At 38.7% G+C, this 16,400-nt stretch overlaps 2 protein-coding genes and 1 long non-coding RNA gene across 15 annotated transcripts in view; 2 read left to right on the forward strand and 1 right to left on the reverse strand.

Moving 5' to 3' along the window:
- setd5 (SET domain containing 5) overlaps nucleotides 1-7,972 on the forward strand; it is a 65,195-nt gene extending 57,223 nt beyond the window's left edge. For all 11 annotated transcript variants that reach the window (XM_077529263.1, XM_077529262.1, XM_077529264.1 and 8 more), the window contains 4 exons: nucleotides 3,353-3,618; nucleotides 3,698-3,819; nucleotides 4,039-4,124; nucleotides 5,203-7,972. In XM_077529263.1, the coding sequence (XP_077385389.1) occupies nucleotides 3,353-3,618; nucleotides 3,698-3,819; nucleotides 4,039-4,124; nucleotides 5,203-5,709 (981 nt within the window). In that variant the 3' untranslated portion in view covers nucleotides 5,710-7,972. The remainder of the gene's footprint in view (nucleotides 1-3,352; nucleotides 3,619-3,697; nucleotides 3,820-4,038; nucleotides 4,125-5,202) is intronic.
- The window catches only part of LOC144023631 (uncharacterized), a 93,521-nt gene that overhangs the window by 3,571 nt on the left and 73,550 nt on the right, over nucleotides 1-16,400 (reverse strand). For 2 of the 3 annotated variants that reach the window (XR_013284582.1, XR_013284581.1), the window contains exon 4: nucleotides 14,021-16,165. The exons of the other annotated variant lie outside the window; for it this stretch is intronic. This is a non-coding gene — a long non-coding RNA (uncharacterized LOC144023631). Of the gene's footprint in view, nucleotides 1-14,020; nucleotides 16,166-16,400 lie in introns of those variants that run through there. 3 annotated transcript variants of the gene reach the window in all.
- The window catches only part of mtmr14 (myotubularin related protein 14), a 31,173-nt gene continuing 26,912 nt past the window's right edge, over nucleotides 12,140-16,400 (forward strand). The window contains exons 1-3 of the mRNA XM_077529280.1: nucleotides 12,140-12,787; nucleotides 14,734-14,882; nucleotides 16,004-16,112. Coding sequence (XP_077385406.1) covers nucleotides 12,653-12,787; nucleotides 14,734-14,882; nucleotides 16,004-16,112 — 393 coding nt within the window. The 5' untranslated portion in view covers nucleotides 12,140-12,652. The remainder of the gene's footprint in view (nucleotides 12,788-14,733; nucleotides 14,883-16,003; nucleotides 16,113-16,400) is intronic.

Below are 16,400 nucleotides of genomic sequence, written 5' to 3' on the forward strand. Positions count from 1 at the left end.
AAACTCGAGGTGTATGCCTCAATATTAAGTGTTATTAGAGATTTTAGGTTGTTTATATGCATTGCTGTAATGTACAAAAGCACAATATTGTGTGTGGGTTTTTTTTGGTATGAGCTTTTTATTTTAATTTTATTTTTTTTATTTTTTTACAATATTGTGACCTTTTTTGTATCGCCAACCTCCCGACAAAATCGTGATAATTATTGTATTGTGACCTTCATATCGTGATATCGTATCATGATGTTTCGATATCGTTACATCCCTATTTGCAAGTACTCACGGTATAAGTGAGGAGGGGAATTTGATGTACCAGCCATTTCCGAGTTTTAAAAAAAAAGCACTCCTGCAGCTTCATAGGTAACGGTAATATTATCCAACCTCTCTGTCTTGTGCATGTATATTACGTCCTTTTCATCAAAGTGAGTGTCAATGCACTTGTGCAGAAAGTTGACAGATAAACGCTAGTTTTATCCCTCCTCGTCATTGTAGTTCATTAACGCAGAACCGTTACTTTCCTGCCAGAGGGGGCGTGTTCAGAGAATAGTCACGTGATGTCCGGATCTTAATTAGGAATGTATCACCTTATTATGACTTGTGTGTCCACTGACCAGTCTGTGTTTCTTCTGTTTTCATGACAACAGGCAGAGACTGCAGTGCATTAAAATGAAATGAAATAACTGAAGGTTAACTTAACATCACTTGTTTTAAGCTATTATTTAAAAAACAACAACAACAACAAAAAAACAGTAATGGGTTGCAAAGGTTTCAGATTGTGGTGTACGATTATAGTCTGAGAAAAAAAACCCGCGGTTTACGGGCTTTACGGTTATTCTTGTAGACCTCAAACAAAATAAAATCAGAATTCTTTGAAAATGTTTATTTTTAACAACAATAAATAACTGAAAATACATTTTTTAAAAGTTGCTGCCTTTTAAAACAAATACAGCAGATTAGACAATCACGGCATCGTAGGCTCTTAAAATAGGTCCTGGACACTATGTATAACAAGTGGATGGTATGTTACCCTCTCTTTTTCTCCATCTTAAAAAAAATAAATCTTTTTCTTTCATCTTTCAATTTTTTTCAATTTCAACCATACTTACAGGTTAAATGGTCATCCACAGCCTTTTAAAGATCCCCTGTTATGAGCTTTGTAGCAATGACACCAATCATCCTCTGAACGGCCGAATACTGTATCAAAAGAAATGTTCACGAAATTGTACCTTGTTGTGGAGTTGCAGTCTCCACGAGGAAGGTCTTCTGTTAGCCTAGTATCAAAGGAGCGGATTTTGGTGGGCGCGGCCTAGGCTCGCCAGACTTCCGTGTGTTTTTGACTACTAAATGAGTTGAGCGTGGCTAAGTCTCATCTTTTCCGTGTGCTCCTGTTTACAAACAGTCTTCACGTCTGCACCTGAAGTAATATTGTCTCATTAGTTTCAATAGTTGGTACCGATGCCGGGATAAGTGAAAGATGTTCTGCTAATCCACGTTTGTATTGTCCCAAATTCCTGAAGCAGTCGTCAGTTAAATGTTTGCCACAAACTGTCAGGGCTGCTAATCCTCCTCACGACCGGGTGCAGCTACTGGGATTGACACCCCCGTACCGGTCGAACCATAAGTCCTATGGGGAAAATGAACACATCCCCGGAACCGGCTCGGCCTTGGCCTTCCAACGGCGTCGGTGCCGGCTCTCCACGACTCTCCGGGCTGGAGATAGGGGGCCGCGAAATCGGCCACCCCATCGCGGGAACTAACACATTTTGGGAGTTGCTTGGGCATATTTAATGCATAAATACAGTCCAACCACAAGCCTTTCTCTGGCAGAAGAAAAATGTTTTTGTTGTCCTCTGTACAATCTGGTTCAGAGCAGTTGCTATGGGGTTGTTTTGCTGCCATGCTGTCCTGCTGCTGCTGTTGCTGCTGCTGCTGCTGTTTGTTTGCTCCGGCAGGGGGGTGGGGTTGAAAATTGTGAGGGTGGAGTTCGTGCTGAGCTAGTGACGTGTAAAACCGAAAAAAAGTGTGGTTAGTGACGTGTAAAACCGAACTGCTGAAACAGCCCATTTGAGAGTGCTGTTTGAGCTAATGTGATACAAACGCCCATAGGAAAGGGAAACATGGGTCGTTTATCTCACAGCTTTGGGGACTTAGTAAGGCATACTTATGTAAAAAAAAACAAAAAACGTTTCATGTGATGGGACCTTTAACTGGCTATTTGTGCAGTTTACCGCTACACATTGAGGCATTTTGCAGCGAAATGTGTACGCCGAGATACGTTTCTTGGGATGATCGGCTGCGGATATTTAATCCTGATGTTTAAAAACCACGGTTAATCGTAAAACTGGTTAATTGCTGCACCCCAACCCAGTAAAGTACAGTCAACATGAATTCTCCTGTCTTCGGCATAGCGCCGGCGCTGTTACATGCACCGATCGTGACTGTTTGCCATGCTACATTCCAACGGTTGTAGAAACAAATTCTCCTGTACTGCAAAACAGATGACAAACAATATACCTACATGTAAATCAAAGTCTGAACTGCAATATAATGTGGGATTTCTGCATCTGAAAATATGTTTAGCTTAACAGTTGCGTCAAATGTAAAACCTGAAACTTGGAGAAATATTACAGATGACAGTTAAAGTAATGTAATGAGTCTGACCTTTCAGACAAATGCAAAAGACTGCATTGACAGCTGGGAAATAGGCTCCAGCATGCCCGTGACCCTCGTGAGGATAAGCGGTTTGGAAGATTGATGGATGGCTTTATTCTTATCAAACCACGGAAGTCGTCACATGCATTAAGTCAAATCTGATTTGACCACAGTGATGGTTAATGTTTGGCAGTAATCATTGCCATGAATTCTATTTCACTAATATTTTCTGCATCTCACATAATACAAAAACTTAACTATAGTCCTAAAATTGAGGTTATTGAGGTCCTATTTGTCACTAACCGCGAGATCACCATTTCTCTCCCATGTACCCCCTCGTCACTTTCTGTGTCATAACATTAAGATGACTGCTCTCATTTTCATTGACATGTTTGAATATTTATGTGTGCTTGAAAATGCTCTTTTCAGTGTTGTTGCATTGTGGTGTGATGCATTTAAATGATCTGTTTTTCATCAAAACATTCATGACATGTTCAGATCACCCGAGTGATCGACAGTTACGTTTAAGTTGAGTTTCCTACACTGATGACAATGTGAAATCGAAACGCCATTGTTCGGTATTGTATTGAATATGAATAGCTCAAGGTCCAGGTGAGTTTCGTGTAAAGAGGTGCATGCGGCGCATACTTTTACTTCCTCAAATGAATATGAATGACAGCATTTTCGCATTTCTCCCACTCAGGTGTCATTACTGGAGTACCGTAAGAGGAAGCAAATTAGCAGCCGTGACCCCGAGCCATCTAGCTGCAGTTCGTCTCTGGGTAGCACCCCAACTGGACCTGGCTCCCACCACATGCCGGAAAGCCAACATCCCCATTACTTGATGCATCCCCTCGCCTCCCCACACAACTGCACGCCTTCCACAGGACACATTGGTTCCAGCCCCCACATAGAGGCAGTCAGTCCTCCAGACCGCCAGGCAAAACATCCAGATAGGAACGCCCAGTGGTGAGCCATTTGTAATCATTACATTAAATTGGTACCAAATCTCTGATCAAGATTGACGTTGCTCTTTTCCCGATTTTAGGATGGTCCCCACCAGTGTAGAACGTCTACGGGAAGGTCAAGGGGAATTGGAACGAGTGCTGAGAAGCATGAAGATGGAGCAAATGCTCAAGAGGAGCAATAGTTCGACAGAAAAAGAATCTGGTATGAAGAGATGAATCATGAAAGTAAAAAAATGGGATGTTGAAGTTTCCGCCTGTGTGAAATGCAGTAGTTTAATGTTAATATAAATAAAGTTGACTTGACTTACGCTGGACAAGGTTAAACCAAACTGGTTTTACGAACATAGACCTTGCCAATCCAGACATTTGACAGTTTTTAAAAAAAAATCAATGTTCTTTTTCCCCATGCTTTTCAATGCAGACCAGTATGATATGCAGTCAGTGATCATTCCTTCGTCAATGAAGAGTCCACCACACAGATACAGTCCATCTATGTATTCATATCAGGTATGTAAAAATAGTGTCCATTCACATGTACTCCCACCACCTTTACATCCATGTCATCCACTAGGCACTCAATACTGGATGAATATTTTAACAAGTTTAGTATAGCGAGTGACATTGCTGCCTATTCGTAGAGATAGACCGATGTTTTTTTGGGGGGGGGTTTTCAGGGCCATTACCGATGCCGATTATTAGTTGTCAAGGAGACAGATATTGAAGCAGATATTAATTTTCTGTAATAAAGGGAAACAAATATTGGCATCAATTTTTTTAATATACAAATGCCAATCTTGACTTTGTTATAATGTCCTAAAGCATTTTTATGGAACAATTTTTAAGACTTTTCCAAATGTAGATTTTTTTTTTTTAAACTTTTACTGCCGCACATTATCAAAAAACCTTTGATATGACAAAGGCTTTGATCATTCACGAAAAGAGTTACAGTGCTTCCATCTGCTGGCCATAGTTAGTGTTTTTGATTCCACAACGCATTGACCAGGCAGTGCTGCACTTAGACGTTGCACTGAGGAAAAAAATAAAAAACTTAGTTGACGTCATTTAACGTTTATGGCAGCATACGTCCTGATTTTACTAATTGTTATTAAACGTTTTTGGCGGTCAAAGAGTTGATCAGACAATAGAATTCATTTTAAATTTCTCTAAAAAAAAATGTTCAGGGAAGCTCCCAAGGTTATCAGTTAAGTCTTCAAAGTTAAATGGAAACTTAAACAAGTAAATACATAGCTCTCTAATTTTCTAAAAATTTAAAAATAGCCTACCTTGATATCTTAAACTTTCACATTTCTTTTTTTTCTTTTTTTTTTCTTTTTTTTTTTTTTTGGCGAGCAAAAACAAAAGGTTCTTAATGTTCTCAGGGTGAGCAGCATTCTAAAGTTAACAGAGAATTTAAATAAATAGTTCCCTGAAATTAAAACGGTTTTATCGGCCATCAGATTTGTTTTTTTGTTTTTGTTTTTTTGTTTTTTAAAAAGCTGAAAGCAATATTCGTAAAAATGACCGACATCTACGCCGATAATCAGTCTATCCCTACTAATTAGTGAATGTTTGTCCTTGTGTCAAGTCATCAGATGGACAGTTGCAAACTGGCAGTCCCTCGTTGCTTCAGCAAACTCCCGACTCTCCATTTGGAAGTTACTACAGCCCTGCATCAGGCAAGACCTACTTCTACTCGTCCTCCTCCCACACAGGCCCACCTCAGGACCAGCTTCCATCCTCCTATCCCGCACATACCCCAGCAACCTCATCAGACTCCAAACTGTCAGGAGACTCGCTACATCTGAAGAGCGGCGACAGTGACGGTTGCAGCGGCCGCCTTAAAGCGGGCCGTTTGAACAGGAACGGCCTGGTGGGGTCTCCCACCGCCGGACCGTGGGCTGACGCGAGCTCCGCGGCAGCCAGGGGAAATCAACAGCAGGTTTCTCGAAACCTCAAATCGGGCAGCCCGAGGTCACGGTTGCTGTCCGCCTCTGGACCAACAAACTATTCACAGCGAGGGACGAGCCTCGGTCAGTTCCAGCACTCGCCACTACAGGGCCCGGGCGTACGGACACAGTCGGGAAGCTTTTAAGGACTTTGTATGTGCAAATCTGTTCGGGCCCAGTGGTGAGGCCACAGGTACTTTGGCTAGGAGAACTGTACAAACCTAAGAGGAGCAAGAACTGATTGACACATTTAAAACAGTTTTGTTATCCACCTTTTCGTTTGTGTTCCAACAAAAAAAAACATCATATTCTGCACAAAGCCAGTTGACATTTGACATAATGGAATCAGTGAACAATTTGAATGACACACTGAAAATACAAAATCATCTAACTTGAAATTGTCCCCAGTGTTTTCTTGGCAAATGAAATATTTCACAAACTTCCACACAAATGTCTGTACAAAATGATTAAAAACACACCTGTATTTGTACCCTGGTCGATTGATTACTTGAGAGGCTAGCATAACAGAAAGTTTTTCTTCATTTTCATTTTTGTCAATATGAATCTTATTTGGCAAAAGGCTGCTTCTCTGCTGCAGTACTCACATTTTGGTTGAGAAAAAGTAGAATGACACGTTAACACTGACATGAATAGAATCCTTAGATAGGTTAATTTCGTATTATTGCCAGCTTCTGTTTTGATGACCTAGCAAAACATGAAAATACTCCCCCCCGCATACTTTTTTTCCCCCCACCTTTAATGCCATTTTGTGATGGTTAAAGGGATACTTTACTGATTTAGCCATTTTTGGCAGTCAAACAATATTTTGTCTATAATAAATTTGATATTTTCATTATTTTTTATGTACAATTAGTATTTTTAAAAACACATTTTGCAACTTGCTGTTGACTGAAAACGACATCACAAGGGCTCAGGTAACCAATCACAGCTCAGCTTGGGAATGTCACATGACCAAACCTCCAAAACAGGTGACCTGTGATTGGTTACCTCTGAGCCCTTGTGATGTCATTTTCAGTCGATAGCAAGTTGCAAAATGTGTTTTTAAAGATACTAATTGTACGTGAAAAATAATGAAAGTATCAAATTAATTATAGAAAAAATAACTTTTTATTGCTATAATGGGCTAAATAAGTGAAGTATCCCTTTAATTGTGAGTTGACTTGGGACTTTATTGTTCGGTGTTGTACTTGAGCCAGCTTCTGATTTATGGTGCTGCAAACCGCCCCCAATAAATTTGCAATTGAGCTTTGCTCCTCATATGACTTCATTCATCCCATCACTGTATCTGGTAACATTTTTTTTTTTTCAAATGACATTTGTCATATATTGTGGCAGATTACAGAAACAATACAGTACATGAGTGAATGATCTACTCTGTAAGTGTAGGCTTTGATTGTTTTTGTGCTCCGGGATTTTGTTAAATAAACACACATTCCCCAGTTTGTTAGATAAACCTGAATATAATATATTTAGGCATCCATCCGTTTTCTGAACTGCTTGTTCCTCACATTAAAAAAAAAAAGAAAAAAAGAAAGTTGATAGTGATTTATGTGTAGCTATTTTTTGGACCAAACCTTGCATTCCGTACTGACACCAGGGAGAGTATTTGTTACGGTGTTTAGAAGATTGTTAAAACTAGATTTATTTTTGAAAAATGCTGCTACGTTCTCCAGTGAGAGCTCCTCCCACTTTCTGTAGAATGCTGTATTTTAATACGAGTTCCCAAAAATTGACTTTGGAAGAGTTGCATGTCCTGACTACCACAATGGAATTTCAAATTTCCCAAATAGCCCAACTGCAGCAAGTGTCACCCAAATCTCCTCAGTTTGTTATACAGGCGATAACTACTGCATTTGTGTGGAATACCTCAAAATGGAGGGTGCTGTCTCGTAGCATGATCCTACTTGCTACGAAAATACACAAAAAGGTACTTGGGTGTTATGAATGTTTTGACAGACAAGGAAAAAGTTGGGATCCAAAACGAACCAGCACCTTAAAGTGATTTAAAAGACCCAATAGGACAATATGTATGAATATAAGTACTTGTATAGAAAGAAATGCTATATAGACTTTTATGGAGAAATATAGTACACTGAATTTATTTATCGCATGATATTTGTTTTTAGGGTCTGTTTGACCAGTTTTGCCAGTTGGTTGGAAGTTAATCATTGGGTCTGTTTTTGAGTTCCCTTTAAAACCAGATGCTGCGTTACTTTATTTTGCGGTTTTGTAACAATTTTAGTTTTATTTGATTTTTACACGCATCATAGTAGTAACTATTTCAATTGTTCCCCTCCGAAAAGATTTAAGAAGCAAGAGATGCTAATTCAAATGTAATGCATTTTGATAATAAAAATAATGATGATGGTAATGTATTTTGAAACCTAACCATTGTCATGTGTCTGAGTATGATCTCACATATCTGAAATCACATGCCGCTGTTGAAAACTGAAGTTTGATCTGGTTTCGTAGCACTATAGTAATTGTATTGAAGGACAATATCATGACTGTAAGCCTGTGCTTGGGGGGCGGGGGACACTTGTCAAGTTTATTTATATAGCCCTTTTATAACTCTTTTACTGCCACACATTATCAAAACAACACAACCCCCACAGTGCCAGCCGATTTTGCCGATTACGAGCATTCATCAGATTTCATCAGATTCCGTCATATTTCATTGTAATTCAATACACCGGCAGCCCATTGAAAAGAGACACAATGCTGCCATCTACTGGCCATAGTTAGTTGGTGTTTTTGATTCCATAACCCATTGACCAGGCAGCACTGCACTTAGACGTTGCACTTAACATTGATTTAAAAAATAAATAAATAAAAAAAGTAGATGACGTCATTTAAAGTTTATGGCGGCATACATCGTGATTTTACCAATCGTCATTAAACGTTTTTGTCAATCAAAGAGTTAATCACAAAAGAGTCTCAAAGGGCTTCACATGCCCACACTTGACAAATATTAACATCCCCCGATTGAACTACAAATGGGCAAGGAAAAACTTTTAAAAAAAAAAAAAAAAACATCAGTGGAAAAATAAGAAACACTGAGAAGGAACCGCAAACGTGGTAATCCCCCTTCCAGGATGACCAATGGATGCTGAATGTGCAACAATTTACACAGTTTGTGATGCTAAACACTACAATAGTGCAAAAGTCCATATAGGAAGTTAAAGTACCAGTAAAGTACCACCTAAGTGGGGCAAAATTCATTCTCCGCATTTGACCCATCCACAGATGGAGAGGTGAGCAGCAGCAGGGGGCTGCTTTTTTTTTTTTTTTTAATAATAGTCTTTGGTATGACCCGGCCAGGGATTGAACCCGCAACCTCCCAGTCTCAGAGTGGACACTGTACCACTAGGTAACTGAGCTGGTTGAAGCACTACAAGAAGACGTCATCAGGGAAGTGGGTTCTCATTCAAACCCGGCCCAGTTGGTCGGGATTTGGAGCATCATACTTGCTCTTCCCCACGAAATTATCTAGCAATATGTAAGGAGCACCAATTTCCAACTCATTTGATCCTTCTCTCACTATATTGCATGAATATGCAATACTGTATATATTTCTTACTGGAGGACATAGTGAAAATAGGTGAGGTCACTAATATCAGCTACAAAATGCTCTGGTATTTCAGAACGGTTTTCAAGCAAGGATTACTGCCACCCTCAGATTTTAAAGGACATCTGTCGGGGCGACATGGCTCAGTGGTAGAGTGGTCATCTCTCATCCGTGAGGTTGTAGGTTCAATTCTCACTCCTTGAGCAAGACACTGAATCCCGATTTGCTTCCAGTAGACCTGGCAGCGCTTTGTATGGCAGCAGCATATGGTTTGGGCACCATATGGTGTAGTTAAAGGGATAGTTTACTTATTTAGCCATTTTTGACAGTCAAACAATATTTTTCCTATAATAAATTTGATATTTTCATTATTTCAGTACCTTTAAAAACACATTTTGCAACTTGCTGTTGACTGAAAATGACATCACAAGGGCTCAGGTAACCAATCACAGCTCAGCTTGTGAATGTAACATGACCAAACCCTGAAAACTGGTTTTTTATTGCTATACTGGGCTAATTAAGGGAAGTATCTCCTAAAGCACTATATAAAAAGCATTACACTTACCATACCTGTTGGAAGACGTTAAAGTGGCTAGGTATCCATACCACCTCGTCCAGGGGTTTGCAACCTGCGGCTCTGGAGCCACATGTGGCTCTTTACGCCCTCTCCTGTGGCTCCCTGTGGATCGCTAGAAAAAACTTAGTAGAAATCAATATATATATACATATATATATATATATATATATATATATATATATATATATATATATATATATATATATATATATATATATATATATATATATATATATATATATATATATAATTTTTGTTACATATTTATGAATATATTTTTTGGTAAAATTCTTTCAACGAATTAATGATTTATATAAAAAAAAATAGTAATTTAATATTCAAAAATTGTTATAGTCCAAATTATCAGAAAAGGAGAAATAATGATTTTTTTTTTAAATACCTCAAAATGGCCAAAAAGTGACCAAAAAGAAGAGGAAAAGCAGAAAACAAAATGGCAGAAGTGAAAATATGAAAAGTAGCTATTAATATCAAAAACAAAACAAATCCCCAAAATTACCTTAAAATGTCAGAAAATGTATTTTTTTTAAAAAGTAAAAAATAAAACATTTAAAAAGTAACTATAAAATGTCGAAAAACAAAAGAAGAAATCTAAAAAAAAAAAAATACCATAAAATGTCCACAAAACTGCCAAAAATGTCAGAAAATTGATAGCAAAAAAAAAGACAAAAGAAAATGTCCTAAAAAGGAAGGAGTGAGGCAAAAAACTTACCATAAAATGTCCATAAAACTACCAAAAATGTCGGAAATTTGACAGAAAGGCAGAAAAGTTTATAAATGTATGAAAAATGAAGTGTGACAAATGACAACAAACAAATTCAAAAACGGAAGATAGAAGAAATGAATCTCAAGTATTTGATGCTGAAAATGAATCTCAAATATAGGACGCTGCATATTTTTCTGTTATGTTGCAGCTCGAATTTGCTCTTGGGCCCTCAGTACATTCGACGAACACGAATCACAATGTTTGAATGTTTTGCTGCTCCGGACAGATGTTTTGTGATTTATTCGTCCTAAAATGGCTCCTTTGACAGTCAAGGTTGCTGACTTTAGTCCAACATAATGTTACATTTGCGGAAGTATTAAGCACCCTGAAATCCCTAAATAAAATCCAACTGGGTTGATTGCCCTCAACAGTCACATTCAGTACTGATTCAGTTCAAGCACCCAAAAACATTTTCCATCTCTGGTGTTTGGTGAGGTTAAAACAGTTTTCGGGGTGGCCGGTGTCGTGATACAGCTGGGGGGATAATTATTGTGGATTAAATTAAATTAGTTGAACAAAAAAACAAAACAAAACAGAAAGGACATAATTATAAAGTCACATGACATCTGTGTTATGACGTTGTTCTCATCATCAACATCAGCTGGAGAATGGGAAGAAGAGGGATACGAAATGTTCAACTCATTAAAAAAAAATACTTGTATCCATCCTAAGAAGACAAAAAATGGATTACTTCACCAAATTAGTTGAGAAAAATAAATAAAAATTTGAATTGAAAAAATTAATTGATAAAATATATATATATATATATATATATATATATATATATATAAAATGAAGATGAATAAACATGAACTATAGGTAGTTTTACTTTCTGACTTACTTGCTTGGTGGTTGCTGGAGAATTCTAAAGTGATTTTTTGATTTTGCAGGGCCAAGGAGCAAGCGTTTCAGAAAATGGATGGATGGAGGAAATTCAAATAGCCTATTAGCAGGGTTGGGGAATCCAGGTCCAGAAAGTAAAAACCCTGCCACTTCCTTACTTCTACTTAAATGACAGGTAAATGAGCTCATAGAAGCACCTGTGGCTAAAGTCACACTCTTTCAGGGTTTTTTCTCTCTGGACCTGGATTCCCCAACCCTGCCAATTTAGTTGTATGCCTTTGGCGTATCTTCTCAGAGCAAAATTCCCTGCTCAAGTTACCTCTATTGGGCCTCGCACACCAATCAATGCTCATGAGCAGAACTAAACTTGTAAGTGAGAAGTTCTGAGAATTGGTTCTAAAATCCCTCACCACACAATTTATACACTTTTCTCATCGAGACATTTACATTTTTTTACATTTCTCTCGTTTAACATTCTCAATGTTCAAATCTTCATAAATTTCACTCATTCATTTTTAATTTTGGCAGTTTTGGTCCTCCATATTACGTGCACCTCTGTGAACTCAATTAAGGGTACATTTCTTTGAAGACGGTGTGGTGTGGGTATTGGGTAGGGGCCAAGCGCTTTCTGAGAGGTGTCAGAAAATGTCAGAGTGAATTTCAGAAGGTGTTCATTTCATATCTGTGCTATTCTGTCAGCGACCTCCGCCGACGTAATCGCACGAAGTTCTGTCGCTTTAAAATTTAAAGCGACAGAACAGAAAGTTTAAATTAAAGGGGAGGTGATGTCACGTGGTTACACCAACTTCCTGTTTATCACAGCTACGGATCGTGGATTGCGACATCGCTAACCCGTTTTCATCCACAGCAGTACAGACATATTTTAGATTCCTTTGAGGTATTATCTAGCAAATTGAAGCATTACCATTGTTGCTAATTTGATATGATGGCTTGACACCAAGGAAACGCGAGCAGGCCGTGACTGATCCTGGACGTTTCCTGACAAGCTGACCGCAGTGTCACCGGACTGTGTCTGCTGCCGCTCACGTCTGTCTACTGCATGTGTTCGCGGCTGGCCGTGCGGGTTGACTCTCATTTGTTTTGAAAGCGAAACAGCTCGCCGGTGCCCTGAATTCAGAAAGACCCTCCGGCACTGGCCCCTTCAAGAGGGCAGTCAGGAAGAGACTGGCTGGGAAGGGATGGCCTGGTCGGTTTTCCCAATCCACTGGACAAGGAACTGTGGTATTTAAAGGAGATCGAGTTCAGTTAGAGCCCGCCACAGCGGCTCGAGGCAGTATGATGAACGCCTCCTCCTCCGCGGCCGGCGGCTTCAAGGCGACTGGGCTGTCGGCTAAGAAGGGGGAAAAAATAGTTGATTTGATAGAGTTGTTTTCCAAGGCCCAGTACAGAGCAAAGGAAGTCACTCCTCGGGTATGTTTCTCTAACATACTATAATTACATATTTTTTGTACATAATCCGGGCAAAACTGATGGTTCCTTAGTTTCAATTAATATATATTGTTGTTGTACAACCTTTTACGGTAATCACTACAGTCAAATGATTTCTGTAACTGTCAATGGGACCTGTGCAACTACAGGTATATTCTATTTCGACACACTTACTGTGAACAAACTACCTCCAAGTTGTTTCAGATTTGAAGGGTGGCATTTCCAGACTTAAATGTTTCATGCCAGTCCACAGATGTTCAATATTATTTAGATCAGGGCTCAAATAAGGCCAAGAGTAGTGATAGAATAATCCTATTCTTTGTCGTTTTTAGCAGTGTGTTTTGGGGCATTATTATCTTGGAAGACCCACGATGTGATGGAGACCAAGCTTTCTATCACTATTCAGTTCCTTCTCTCTAGAGCGCCTTGAAAGCCCGAATAGATTCAAGATGCCCTGTGCCAGATGAAAGGTGATTCTGTATCATTTCATAATGTTTCTGAAAACCTTCCCACCAGACATCACAGATTTTCTTTGGAATAAAAAGTAGTACAATAGTACACTAGATGGGGAAAAAGCCAAAATATCGGGTTCCTACTGTCAATAGTTTTCTCATTTAAAAAATAAAATAAAAAATGAATGAGAAGTAGTGTTTTAGATGGGTTTTGGCATCATACTCTGAAAAGCCATTTTAAAAAAGCAATATCTAGAAAATTGTCTCACCTGTACCCTTCAACAGTGTATAACTGTGTGTAACAGCCTTCTACAGTGTTTATCTGTAACTAGCCTCCAGACATGGAATGTCATGGATGTAGCTCAAGTATAACCAAGTATGGTTGCTACTTAAAAATGTCTCCCAAAATTTGGCTTGTCGAAATTACCGGCAAATAGCAAATTTGAAGAGTGGGTGAGCACTCAGTTTTGCAGATGAGACTTCAATCACTTCTACCTCTATCTCTGGTGCCCTCTTAAACATTTTTCAATATATAGTTTCTCTTTGATAATTATTTTCACAGATATTGAGGCTCAAATATGGAAGTAAACAAATGTTCACCAGCTTTAAAGCTGTATTACAAAAAAAAACAAAAAAAACAGACAATAGTTATCAGGTTCAACCTTCCTTTTTTTAAATATCAAATTTTTGTTAAAATCATAATAATTTGGAGGGTGTTTAGCCTCTTTTTTTTTTCTTTTTTTTTTTTTGCCACAAAAAAGATATTGGTGTTTTTTTGTGGCTGCATGTCGAAGCCTACTAGTAAACATCACAGCAGGGCAAATTCTGAAAGACTCCCAAGACTTCTGTTTCTCGAGTTTAATCTTTATGATGTTCCCTGAGCAAGCGAAGCATGCCAATGACAAGCTTCTCATTGCATGAGCTGGGGTAGAATAATTTGCTGTCAGCTGAGAGACAACTGCCCATGCAGGACAATATGTGAGTTGTGTGTATGATCACAAATGGTGAATAGGAAGCGTCAGAGATGTTTCAGAATAAGATGAAGATGTACTGTCTGGGGGGGTTGGTCTAATAGTTGGCGTGGGGGGGTCGTGGAGGTCTTTAGTTTTTCCTCTGGTCTCTTGAGATCTCCCTCAGCTGTTGGAATCCAGAGGTTTCTGGCGTTGGCGTAAGATTCTGGTTTTGTAACCACGTGAGTGGCAGGTGGTGTTTAGCTGCTGCTGAATTTCACTTTGATTCAACTTTCTTTCCTTTTGACCTATCCGGTTAAGGTGATTCGTAATGGGATATTTATTAGGTTTTAGGTGAACTAGTGAGTACACATTTACATAGAGAGAGAGAGAGAGAGAGAGAGAGAATGATATGTTGAATCGGTAAGACTGCCAAATGAACAATTCTGATCTCTCTAAGAAAAAGAAACAAAAAAGAAATGTAAAATCCCTCATTAATCATAAGTTAACGTGTCTTTACTTTCAGGTGGAAGCAATCGAAACCTGCTGTCTGGAGTTATTTGCCAAAGATTACAAGTACAGTGTAATCCGTAACATCAACGGTGAAGTTTGTGGCCATTACCCACAGCGGATAGTGTTCCTGGAGTATGAATCTACAGATCTTGATCGTGACAGGTACCACATGAATGGGACTGTGGATATAATATTTTCATATAATACTGTCCAGTGATTTATTGTTTGCCTCTTGTTTGAACATTATTCCTTGCTAACATTTTACATCTGAGTGCAAAGGTTACCCTCTAACATCCAACACAGTTGGATCACATCAAGATTGCACAAGTGAATGATTTGTTACAGGAGGTTTGTGTCATAGCAGAGCTGTTGTGTTGTGTTTCATATCACATTTCATCTCATTCAATGAATGTAATTACAGCAATATTGGAACTGTTGCTTCTGCTGGTAAACAAACACAGTTTACCGACAATTGCAGGGTTTGCCCCGGGTCAGGAAGCTCCTTAGCCAATGTTGCTAAACAGCATAACAATAATAATAATAATAATAATAATAATAATAATAATACATCAGATTTATATAGCACTTTTCTGGACACACCTTTAGAATAGATACATACACAATTGATTTGCTCTGGGCTTGCTACAAGCAACATGTTCCATTCAGGGTACTTTCACAATGTAGAGAATTTGTAAACGCGCCCCGGCGTTCTGCGAATGTTATTGTTTTTCTTCGATGACAGTATTACGTTTTAAAGATCGAGAGAAGCCAAAATCGAAATCCAATTTTGATTAATACCCCATTTCAACTCTACATTGATGATGTGAGGAATGGGGACCGTCAACGCTGTATCACTGTTTACATAGTGTTGTCTGAGCTTTATAAAAGTTCACCAGCAAAGTTTGACCATCACAAACTTTTTTCAGCTGTACAGGCAATTATTAAGTGTGAAGTAAATGTCCTCACAATTTAAAACGGTTCCCAAATGTCTTAATGGGGTATATGCCACGGAAGAGGCGGGACTGTTTTTTGCACAACAGTTTGTTTCCGGTTCGGTTTACGACGTGTGGGCTGGTTCAAAAATACTTGTGCTTCCGACTTTTTGCCCCTGGGTTGCGCGTTAGCAACCCGGACCGGAACTAAACTGATGTGCAAAATCACATCCCGCCTCTTCCGTGGCATATACTCCATAGCATGTCTGACATGTTTTTGTCAAATGCACTGTGTTAACTTTGATTTGGATGACAAAGTAGACTAACTAATTAAAGCATTTCTCTTTGTAGGTTTGAGAGCACTGTTCATATCGGTAAGCTTCAGGATCTGGTGAACCGGAGTAAACTGGCCCGATGCAGAGGGAGGTTCGTCTGTCCAGTCATTCTCTACAATGGCAAGGTACTGTTGTGTGACTGGAAACTTGCCATCTTTCCTTTGGCCCTATACAGATCCTTTTAAAAAAAAATAGAATATCATGAAAAATAAATATTAGGCAGTCCCCCTCGTTATCCTCTTTTAAAAGACGCCTTAAAACACATTTGTATTCTTTGGCTTTTGGCGCACCATGAGACCTGTTCTTGGAGTTTTGTGGTGTGTATGAGTTTGATGTTTAGTCTACTTATTTATGTATTTATTTATCTCTTTATTCACTACTTCTTAATTATTCACTGATGTAAAATGTATTTA

The sequence above is a fragment of the Festucalex cinctus genome, chromosome 8 (assembly GCF_051991245.1).
Source record: "Festucalex cinctus isolate MCC-2025b chromosome 8, RoL_Fcin_1.0, whole genome shotgun sequence".
Lineage (NCBI taxonomy): Eukaryota > Metazoa > Chordata > Actinopteri > Syngnathiformes > Syngnathidae > Festucalex > Festucalex cinctus.